At 43.8% G+C, this 12,087-nt stretch overlaps 1 protein-coding gene across 4 annotated transcripts in view; it reads left to right on the forward strand.

The window, feature by feature from the left end:
- Positions 1 to 947: 947 nt before the first annotated feature.
- Positions 948 to 12,087, forward strand: part of MAPRE2 (microtubule associated protein RP/EB family member 2) — an 88,786-nt gene continuing 77,646 nt past the window's right edge. Inside the window, exon 1 of one of the 4 annotated variants that reach the window (XM_090137563.1) lies at positions 948 to 1,098. In XM_090137563.1, the coding sequence (XP_089993689.1) occupies positions 985 to 1,098 (114 nt within the window). In that variant the 5' untranslated portion in view covers positions 948 to 984. The other 3 variants (XM_031612840.2, XM_090137564.1, XM_031612838.2) reach the window with 3 other exon arrangements.

A 12,087-nucleotide genomic window follows, 5' to 3' on the forward strand; every position in this document is an offset into this window, starting at 1 on the left:
CTCTAACACTGCTGTGATGAGTTCCAAGGAAGATCATACAAAAATAGCAAATCTTTTGATCTAGACACTCTGCTAAGCAAATCCCACTGATGCAGTAAAATCCTTTAGTTGTTCCATAGATACAAAAATACATTTCATATAATGACTAAGAAGGAATTGGCAGTTCTCAAACACTATCAAAAAACAAACAGGAAATCCTTTTGACTCTGAATGGGAGGTTTTCAGAGTGTTGGCCATTCTGTGCTGAGTGAGAGTATTCATATTTGGGACACTTTTCCCCTCTGGGAGATGTGTGAGATGTAGAGATGCCCATGAGCACACTAGGACTCTGGGCCATTTCAGATCATCACATCCATTTGTGGGGCAGTGATGGCAGCATGTCACTGTCACTGCCATTCTACTGGGACCATCTGATGGCTATGAGTCTGGCTTGAGCCCCTGCCTGCACTCCACAGAGTAGGTGGCCCTGGTCCTCTGGGCCTTGGCTTGGGCTCAGGCAGCAGGAAGACCTGGAGACCTTTGGGCTCCCCATACCCATTGCTGGGCTGTCCTTTCCCTCGGTACAGAGGAAGAGCAGAGCTGTGCCAGGTCTGTGTGGGATCCGTGCATCCCCAAGGACATGGGATCCCATAACACACACAGCAGAAGTCCCAAAAACACTGGGGGACAATCTGGGACCCACACAGCGCTGCCCAGGAGCAGACGTGCTGCTTTCCCCTGTCAAAAACAAAAGGCTGCAGCAAATTCAGTCTATCTGTGTCACAGTTTCTGAGCTTTCCTCGTCCCCTCCCACCCTGTATTTTTAGTTTCTTTCTTCATCCGAGACTGTCCCGACTTAACACCCAGCGGGAATGATCATGTTGCATTAACAGGGAGGGAGCGATCCGCGCCGTTTCCTCTCCTCCAAGCCGCGGTTTACGGTTACCACCACAAAAATAGGAAGCGCATCCCACACGGCTCTCCTCCCCCGGCGCTCACGGCCGCATGACAGAGCTGGAAAACACAAACACGGGGCTCCACGTGGGCAGGGCTGGAACAACAGCCTATCTGCGATTCGGGACTGAGGCGGGGCCCGGGCTGCCGCGTGTGGGAGAGCAGGTGGGGAATCAAACACGGCGTGCGTGTGCGGGCACCGGGAGGACGACGGTGCCGAGCCGCGCCGCGCCGCTGGGAGCGGTGCCCGCGCGATTTACGCGACGCCTCCCGGGCGGGGCGGAGCGGAGCGGGGCGGGCGGACAAAGCCGCGCTGTCAGCGGGCGGGCGGGAGAAAGGAAAAGCGGCGGCGGTGGCGGCGCGGAGCCGAGCAGGTGAGCACAGTGTCCGGCCCCGCCCGAGCGCCGGGCCGCGCCGTGCCACGCTGGCGACGGGAGAGGCAGAGCGGAACCGTGCGGAGCGGAGCGGAGCGGGGCGGGGGCGGCTTTGTGCGCGGCGGGGCCCGGGATAACGGGGCGCTCGGCCCCGCGCTGGGGCCGGCCGGGGCAGGTAGCGCGGCGGGGGCTGCGTACGGTGTTCGCCGTCGGTCCGAAAGCACTCGGTGGAGGGGAGCGAGAGGCCGTCCCCGGCTCTCCGCAGTGGGAAGAGGAAAGTGTGATTCTCTCCGTGACTCTCGGTTGGCAGCGCCGAACCCCCTCGGTTCTGCGGGCACGCCTGTTGCCGCCGGGCTGCGGGCGTCCGGAGCAAGCATCGGTGCGTCACTCGTGTCAGACAGCGTCTGCCGGTAACGGCCCTCTGTGGTGAGTTACGGTCCTTTCCGTACTTTCCTGGCTTCCCAGGGGGATCTTAGCTTTCTTTCTGCCCCCAAACTGGGTAGCGGATGGGATGAGGCTGATGCTGTAAGCTCCTGACTTCCAATAGTGAGAGGCCTGAGGTGGTGAAGGAGGTAGAAACTTCCAAAAAAGAAATATCGCAGCAATCTTCTCCATGTTTTGCAAGAAGATAAATGCCGACAGAAGTGTCATTTCCCGAGTGGAGCAGCAGAGCAGTGTGCTGCTCTGTTTGAAATACGGCGTAAGGGTCACAAGATGCGCTTGCTCTCTTAAAATATATTGTCTTTAAAGGTAAAATGAACTGCTTAAAAACTCGTGCAGCAGCACTGCTGCAGGGTAGATCTCTCAGCCAGGGTTCTGATTGCTTCAGTGAAGTGCTCAGTGAGGAAACATCTCAAGGGCATCCTGAGGTATTTCTCATTCTGCAGCTGTACGCGCTGTCACGTCAGGATGCCCAGCTCATGGACCGAGCACTCTTCAAGTCCCCAGTGCACATGTGCTTTGTGCTGCCTCTAGCAGGGAAGGCTGACTGACCGTACTCCATTCAAATACAACCCTGGGCTTCAGAAGTGACAAACTGTTCGTGAATCTGACTTGTCCTGAGGGCAAGTGTGCGTTTCTCCCAGTCAGCCTCACATCCAGCATATTGGATCCGTACATTCTTCAGTGTTACAAGGAGGGAAGGATCGGCTTGGTAGGACAGCAGCAGATGGGGCAGTTAGCATCTAATGAACTTGATGCCTGTTTCTCAGATACTTACACCCTTTGGATATGTTTCCAAGATAAACAAAATATGGGTATTTTTCTATGACGTCACTGTGTGGGGTGTGATGTGGTGGGCTGGCACATGCTGGCCATCTGCACTAAAAGACTAGTGTTAACTAACTCCTGGTGTGTCCTTGTGAGGTTTAGTGATTTGGAGTGTTTTATGCTTATTTGAAGGTTTTGGCAATTGGCCCCTTACCACGTGCCTGTTCCTCAAGGTTAAACCTTCCTGTAGTGTCTGTTTCCCCGGGGAAAATAGAGGTGCCTGTGCTGTAGCTATTGTTCCTCAAAGCCTGTCCACAAGGGCAGCAGGAACAGAGGATGCAGAAGGACACATGGAGACTTAAAGAACTGGGTTTGTTCTTAGAGAAGGCTCTGGGAAGACCTCATCGAAGTCTTCCAATACTTGAAGGGATCTTATATGCAGGAGGGGGATCAATTTTTACAAGGGGACAAGACAAGGGGAATGATTCTAAACTAAAAGGGCAGAGATTTAGATTAGATATTAGGAGGAAATTCTTTACTCAGAAGGTGATGGCACTGGCACAGCCTGCTCAGAGAAGCTGTGGGTGCCCCATCTCTGGAGGCATTCAAGGCCAGCTTGGATGGATGGATGGAGCCTTGGGCAGCTGAGCTGGTGGGTGGCAGCCCTGCCCAAGGCATGGGGTCGGGTTTTTGAGGTCCCTTTCAACTCAAGCCATGCTATGTTAAGGACACATAGACTTTATTCCTGGTTCTCTAAGGTGTATTGGTAACAACTACAGTGACAAATCCGTCTGGCAGTGGGGGGTTTGGGCAAATATTTCAATTTCTTTGAATTTAATATGTATTGCCTTGTTGCAGTTAACTTCTGATGTTCTATGTCTAGGTCCTCTCATTGACAAGAATCTCAAATCATGTTTTTTTTTTCATTCAGCTCTTACTAGCTCAAGAATTCTAAGCTATTTAGCATTGTCTCTTCTGGCTACTGTAAAAACTTGCTCAGATATTTTGGCATTATTTTTTTGACCATTTCTCCAAATGCTAGTGAAATATTCGGAGGAGCAGTTACTTAAACCACAAACAGTGCCACACACATACATACAAATGGGTAATCACAAGAATTCATTCTCAGTAAACTTTGGGGAGGAAAAAAAAAAAAGAAGCCTTCAAAATTGCTGTAAGTTTTGCTAAAACACATCCTTCCAATTAAGCTTTAAATATCCATTATTCTGGCCCTTTTTCTCTCTTGCAACATTGAAAGTTTTTAATATGGTTATAAGTGTTTTGAAAACAAGCTTAATCCCAGAAGAGGGAGAAGCTTCAGACTAACACAATTAGGTGAGTGGAATTTTTCCCTCAGGCACCTCTGGAGAGTGATACAATATCGTGTCAAAAACTGTAAGCTGTGGCTCACAGAGCTGGGTTGGGCCAGTGTTTGTGTGAAGCATGGGAAGGGAAAATGCAGATGGTGCAGAAAGTGCCAGTGGTGAACATGTCAATAGCATTGCTCTGAGTCACTGGTGGCCCAAAGTCCAACCACTGCATGGTGGCATGTGTTGGTGTTGGCTGAACCTTCAGTGAGATCCTGAATCTTTCAGCACCATTATATATATATTATTTTATATATGCAAAGTGTGCATGTATACGAAAGTCAGTGTTTTTGCTTAGCAAAGCACTAAGTTTAGGATGGCTCCAACTCCCTCACATGAATTCCTTGCACCTTCAGTGAGGCTGCATTTCTCACTGCTGAAAAGGTGATGTGATCCGGGCAATCACTGCTTTTGTGTCCTTACTGCCATGAGTTGCATCTGCACCATTCCTGCTGCCAGGCTCTGGGAACATTGTGCACTCTAAGGGAAGTGAGGGAAATGGGGATGCTTGGCCATCTTGGGAGGGTAGGTGAGGAAAACCTCAAACGGGATACCTTCTTACAAAGGGATTGAGAAGGCTTCATGAATGGTAAGGAAAAGCACTGACTAAGCATTTGGGGAGGTCAAATGAGGGAAAGGGGACTGGAAGCAGGGTAGACAATGAGGAAAGTAGAAGGCAGAACTTAACTGCACGTAAAGGATACAGAAGACAATAAGAATGCTCCATGAAAGCAGTCAGGACAAGTATTTATGGTCTTATTAGCTGCAGATGCAGCTAGATCTTGGAGCTGTTTCACATTGCATTTGTCATCAATGGGCTGAACCACATCCCCAGCACACAGTTGTGGGACAGACAGGATTAAGGGCAGTTCTGGGAGCACTGCCAGCATCAGCAGCCTAGCTGCAAGGCTGCCCTGGGCTATTTTTATCTTGGCTGTGTCCAGAAAGAGTTTTTAAAAAGTCTGAAGAAAGCATGCCCTGCTGTCTGACAGTCCCCATAGCAAGAGCAGGGCTTTAGGTGGGGCAAGCATGCTCAGATTTGATCAGCCACTGCTGCCCCGAAGAGGGAATGATGCTCCATACTGGTCGGGTAAAGATGGATGATGCAGAAGGGGTGATGAAGAAGATCCTATTTGAGCACCTCTTCAGGCCCAGAATCTTCTCTGAATCTTATGCTGAAAACATTTCTTTTCTCCCAGCTTTATTCCATTGAGCCTTGAATGACCCTGTTTTAAATATGTCCTGTTTGAAGCTTAGGAATGGTTCTAATGCTTTACAGGAGCTTGATCTTAACCAAATCCCCTCTGAAAATGGCTGACTATGTAACTTTTCCACCTTGTAAGAAAAAGTCAGAAGTATTTACTCACATGCTTTCAGATATTCAGTACTTAAAGGAATTTGAGTAAATTTTCATTAAGGGATAAAGTTAATAAGGTCCTAATACTAAGTAAAATACCATTCACATGAATAGCAAGCTTTCAGGTTGATCTAATTATCAATGCCTAGCAAAGACCTAGTAAAAATAACAAGTTGCTAGAAAATACAAATCCTATATTTAACAGGTGGGAAGGGAAGGAAGATGTAAGATGCAAGTTTATTAGAGGTAATCTTCAGACAGTGAAATTGTTCTAATCTAGTTAATCTGTTTGTACATTTGATAGACTTGCTAAGGTCGACAGAGAAGAAGCTGTCTCTGATTTCATCACAGACTTTGGTTGTGCAACTTCTGATGAGAAATAGACAAGTATCTTCTCAGGCTACTCCTTTTTGAGGAATTTTATTCAAGTATGCTTTGATCTAGTAACCATTTTATGTCCTGGTTAACATTAGACTGAATATAGATTAGTAACAGTCTCTTCAGACAGTTTTATCAAAGGAAAACAATATGTTTAGTTTGGCTTTGTCATATTTAGACTGAATAGAAATGCTATGAATAAACTTCTTAAATTTTCATTGCAATGTGGCACTTGGAACTAACCTTGGATCTCATGACTCATCTCTTCTGGGAATGCAGCATCCCTTGCAGAGCTCGAGAATCTAAATTCAAGAACATTTACAGGCCAGAGAAAAAGACCCAGACTAAGAGGCATAACAGAAGCAATAGGAGAACACTTTTCTTGATTTCATGGTTGGAAAAGACTTCTAAGATCACCTAGTCCAACTGTCAACCCATCCCCACAGTACCCACTAGCTATATCCCTCAGTGCCACATCCGCATGTTCTTGATCACCTCCCTGGGCAGGCTGTTCCAATACCCCACCACTCTTTCTGAGAGTAAATTTTTCCTAATGTCCAACCTGAACTTCCCCTTGACAAAGCCAAACTAAACATATTGTTTTCCTTTGATAAGATCCTGGTGCAATTTAAAGCTGTTACATCTCATGCTATCTCTTTTCCACCTAGGAGGAGAGGCTGAACCCACTTTGCTACAACCTCCTTTCAGGTTGTTGCAGAGAGCAATAAGGTCTTCATTTCCCACAGCCTCTTCCCATAAGACTTGTGCTCCAATCTCTTCACGGCTTCTCTGCCTTTCTCTGGACATGCTCCAGTACCTCAGTACATTTCTTGTAGCAAGGGTCCTATCTGATTTCCATCAGATTCCAGAGTTTTTCAGGCCTGACAGTGCTAAGGACATTATCTTGCAGGAGTACCTGCAAATGCAAGTATTGTTTGGCAGTATTTGGGTCTTTTGGATTTTGATGGACACATAAATACATTTCTAAACACCTGCAAATATTATTTGCTTTGCTTTCTCACATTAGAAACAACTCATTGGCAGATAGCATCTGGTTGGTATCAACAGAAGCATATACACTAAAGGAAAACGGGTAACTTATGACTGTAATTAAACTAATCAGAGAGGCAGTGTGTAACTCATATATCTCCAGGATTGCTGTTTCAACTCCCTGCTACTGCACTGTGCACTGAGCAAACGCTTGCCTTGGCATTTGGTGTCCCACACAGCATGACGCACAGTGCATTTTCCTAGCACCTTAGTGGATGGTATGACCCACTCATGAAGCTGTGTTCCACTCCAACATGTTACTTCACATATCTGCTGTACAGATATGACCAATACCCGTTATTTCCAAATGATTGAATATTTAAAAACTGACATAAATGTAGCATGCAGTGTATGCAGATTAAACCTTAAAGCTGTTCATTGATTATCACAAACTCTCTTTATCTTCTCATGAATTAAGTTCTCAGCCATTATTAGTTGCAATAACTTTTTATAGGCACTTCCCTTCCACTTCTTTCAACTCCATTAATCCTTTAACAGCCTCATGTGCTTTGGTGTCAATCATCATCATGAGAAATGCTTGCAAAGAAAATGGGAAGTTAGAGATACACGATAGTAGGAAGTAGAAGAGTACACGTTAACAGCTGTTTGTGAAGATCTTTGTGTTGCCTTAGCAAGCCACAGGAAACTTGTTAGGAATATACATTCTGTAAGAAGCAAAGGTTGCAAGGTGCAGCTGGAAACAGTCTGAGGAATGTCAGAGGAAAACTGCATTTGCTGAAGTTGTGAACAACAGCTCTTAGTTTGCTGTCTCTTGGAAATTTTTTGAAGTATAGATTAAATAATTCCAGATTAAGGAAAAAAAAAAAAACAAAAACGGTCTGAGCTTCAGCTCTTTCTACATTTCATACTCTTTTGTGTGCCTGGGAGGAGCCCTGCTCTCGTTCACTGCTGCCTTTTCATGCACTGCACTCCTTTCTTATACAATCCCTCAATCCCTCTTGAGTAATTTTCTCATTCTTTATCTATTTCTCTTCCTCCTAACTGCATCCTTACTGCACCACTTTCTCTTAGCAGCAATTCTTCCAGCTTGTTTCCCCCCCCCCATCTCTGACTTTGTTGGGGCAATGGGCAATCTCCTCTTTTCATCTCTAGTTTGTTCGTTACTGCAGTGAGGTCCTACTTATGACTTGCTCCAATGCACATTTTGGGGAGCGCTTGTAATTACCATTGCTCAGGAAAGCAGATGTGTTTTTAAGTCTTGCCTTTGCACAGTAGTTGCTGGTAAAAGCCAGATGGTATTGATGGAGGTGGATATTGCTGAGATGAGCTCCCAGTAAGTGCTGACCCACTGGACACCTACTTGCTTGTTTGCATTCATCTCTTCCAGTTTTGGATGCTAAAATATAGTCTGGTCAACTGGAGCTTTACCAATTTCTCGTGGCTGTAACAGCAACAAGTGTGACTGCTTGTACAGCTGCAGAATGTTTTGTTTGTCTTTAGAAATGTAATAAAGTAGTTCTAGCAGGCAGTGCAGGTGTGCTCTTGTAGTTGGAAGAGGCATTGGCAATACTCAGAAAATCAGATATATATATTTTTTTCATGTGCAAGGCTTATTAGAAGCCAATCTGAAGCAGAAAGTTTTTTCCCTCTTGGTTTTAGTTGCTAGCTGCTACAGCTCAGGCCATACCATTTTACCATTTCATGTTTTACTAATAGAGAATAGTTACTACCAGCCAAAACAGCAGTACCTGTAAAAATTAAAGCCTCTCTGTTATCTCACCATCCAGTATTTCTAACAGAAGCCAGATCCAAGTCCTAACCTAGGTATAGGGTTCACTGCACAGAGCACAGCAGTACTTATCTCATGATTTCTGATTTTGCTCATCTCTTGTGATGTAGCTCCTTCCTTCACCCACACCTCTGGATTCCCCCACTGTCCTTGAGAACATCAACCCAAAATAAGGGAGAATTCAACCATGGGTGTCAGGGCTAATCTGCTTTGTCATATTGCTGAAGTGGGTAGAGAGGAAGCCTGCTATGGGACCTTAGAGTGGTAGGAAAGCAAATGCAATTTATTATATTTCTTCCAACTTGATATTTAAATATTACTCATTTTTTTGATCTTGCATGCTATGCTTATTTTGTGTACTCACCAAGATTATATCTTTTATCCCAGAATCATCAGACTTTCTTTAAAGATAAAATGCTTTTATTGACCCTGGAAAACACGGCAGAATGTTTGTATTCACGTATGGTGTGACATGAGATTACATTCTTTCAGCCACAGAAAGAGACATAGGTATCTGTTCCTTAATTATGGAGTTTAAAGCAAAAGATGCTTTCTGTTGCTTGCAGAGGTAAGGAAGGGATGAAAAGTAAAAGCTGTAGCTTATTAAGCAATATCTTTTACTTTGATTGTTTTTTTCCTCCATCTGATACTTCGTGAGGACTGGAAGAGGAACACAGGCGATATTAAGCTTATATTTTAATGTTATAGCAAAAGTTCCATATGGATACATGTATTTTAATGGCCAATTAGCATTTTCTGACAGAAGTGGACTGGTTTTGTGAGAAGGAATGCATGTTACTTCAATACTTATTAAAGTTAAGACTTGATCCCATCCCTGGAGGCATTCAAGGCCAGGTTGGATGGGGCCCTCAGCAGTCTAATCTGGTGGGAGGCAGCCCTGCCCATGGCAAGCGTTGGGACTGGATGAGCTTTAAGTTCCCTTTCACCTCAAACCATTCTATGATGATGATTCAGGAAAATACCTCTCCATATCAAGATGGGGCAATCACTTCAACTTAAATACAGGAAATGTTGGGCATAATAGCCATTACTCGCACAGATCTTGTTAACAAGAACATAATCTCTTAATCACTCCCTTGACGGCAAACTCAGATAATAGAAGCATAGTTGGGCTCCTGCCAAGCAACTCAAGAACTCCAATTTCACACCCAATCTCCTGCAGGAGTGCCAGGATAACCTCAATTATTCACGGAAGAAGAGCCTAACCGCTGTGAATTTATAGTTCCTTATACCTGTGATTTTAAAAAGAAAAAAATATGAATTGGGAGGGTACAAAACACTGAGTAAGAAATAGGAAATATACCTCTTGATCTGTTTATACTACACACCAAAGCAGTATATGAGCACTAAGGATGCAACATCCTAGTGCATCTCTTCACTCCCTTGAATTAGACCTTGAGGAAAAAGTTTTCTTGTTGTTGTTTTCTTTAAAAATTGGAGTAGTTAGAAGGCAAAGGAACGGAATCTAATTTTTAGAAGTTCTGGTCCCTGTGCATCCATGGCATGCGTGTGTTTTAATGGGGTTTGCAAAGGTTTTTAATCTTGCATCATCTTCATGATGTCATTGATGAAGACAGGAGCCTACACTGGTGGTGGAGGCTTTTGATAGGTTGTGCTGGTGTAAGTAGAGATTGCTGCAACTTCATGGATATGTTTGGTTTAAAATTTGATGCACTTCCAATACAAATAAATACTAAATGCTCTTAGGCTTCACTCAGTTTGCTACATCAGTGCTTCTAAAAGGCAAGCAACCAAGCAAGCTCACCTGCTTAACTTTTCTAGACCATATGGCAGAAAATGCAAATATTAGGACAAGGTTAATTTTATTTATATACATTTTAGCATTAACTTGTAAAGCTGTCAACTAGCTATGTACATTTTTTTTTTTCCACTAGTAAACAGAGCACACAAGAAGTTGACAACACAATCATCTTGCTTCAAACTTTATTACAGGCTGAGTTTCTGGGTGGGATGAAGGGTGGAGCCAGACATTTAGCTACACCCATGGTGAGGTTTATAAGGAGGTTTCTAGGGAAGCTCTTTTTTTTTATCTACCAGTCTCTGACAACTGTCAGTTTTATTTAGCAGGTTTGTTTGTTTATTTGTTGTTTTTTTTTTCAATTGTTAATATGTCAAGGCTTCATAAAGACTCACGTAATGGGGATAATACTCCAAATGCATCTTTGAAACAACGAAGTAAGGTAAGTCATGGAGTTTGCTTTACTAGCTTAGTTCCTTTTTGTGCATAACACCTCTGAGGCAGAGACCTGAGTACTACTGTAATTTCAAAGGCCTGTATTTTCTTTGCTGTGCATAATTGAAGTTTTGTTCTCCATAGTTTTGCATTCCTGTAATGCTAATTCAAGTGGGGGAAAAAAACAACCTTAAATATCCCCAAATTTTGTAGACTTTGGGGAGGTTAGTATTTGCTATAGGTGATCTGGTCTTTCAGAGTGATGTCTTTAAGGACTAATTTGTGCCACCTGTCTGCAACATTGAGGTTATTGTGGGTTTTGTTATGGTGCTGCTGTTTGTTAGCCACCCCAGTATTAACTTCTCAAATGTACAAATAAAAGATATGCTATGCTTAATTGCATAATTACTGTGGCTTAGTCAGAACTCTTTGATACACCCAGGAATCCTGTCATAATTCTGGTTTGAATTGTATCACAGTTTCCTTTCATACACCTGCATGTAAATGCTTAGGAACTATTCTGTTCAGCAGAGGTCTCTTGAGTTACTATGAATGTCCTGAAATGAAAATCTGTGCTATGAAGGCTTGTTGCTGTTCAACATAGGTGCTTCTGTTGGTATAATGCTTTTCTAGATGCATCTGTATTTGTTTATAAGATGCCTGGGTGAAAACATTCGTAATCATCTACTGAAGTACTAAGGAATGATCACAGCAACGTAGAGAGGGTGCAGCTGGGACATATCAAGAGTACTGGTCAGTATAAAAATACCTCTCTTGCACTGGTTTCCTAGCTCTGAGCTTACTGTTGGTAAAGTGTAATTGTAAGGAACTAGCAAGAAGGGACTGAACCTTGGAAATGCCTTTTTTGGAGCTCCCATCAGGCCTTTGGCAAAATGGAAGAAAGCCTGGACATATTAAAAAGTGGAATAAGCTACCAGAGACATGTATCTGAAAAGTTAACTTTTTCCTCCAATTAATTCAGTTGTAGCCATCCGGTTTTTCTTTTGTGACCTTTCAATTTAGAAAAAATGAAGTCACATTTTATTTTGTTTTCGGTCATCACTCCCAAAACATGAGAAGTATTTGAGAATCACTAGTCTACAAGTTTTTCTGCCAAATGCTAAGTTTGGCACTACCAAGTGCCACAAAAATAGCCAAAGTCTTGGTTTTCACAGAGCTGGTGCTGTTTATGGGTTCTCTCTCTCTTTTTGTTTTGTTTTGTTTTGTTTTTTCCTAGCTGTAAGCAAAACTGTGAAAACTGTATCTGGCAAGAAAAGTTGACTGACAGCCCCTTGGGCAAAATGGTATGATGCAAGTTAGAGACGCTATCAGAGCATTTTGACAGTGTGTGCTTAGCAGACATGAGAAAATGAATGCATCCTGAGTTTGAAGAGACACGTTTTCCGCCATGATAATGCTGTGGTTTTGCTTTGGAGCTGGTCCTGTCTATATTG

Source organism: Phasianus colchicus, chromosome 3 (genome assembly GCF_987193195.1).
Source record: "Phasianus colchicus chromosome 3, bPhaCol1.hap1.1, whole genome shotgun sequence".
NCBI classification, from domain to species: domain Eukaryota; kingdom Metazoa; phylum Chordata; class Aves; order Galliformes; family Phasianidae; genus Phasianus; species Phasianus colchicus.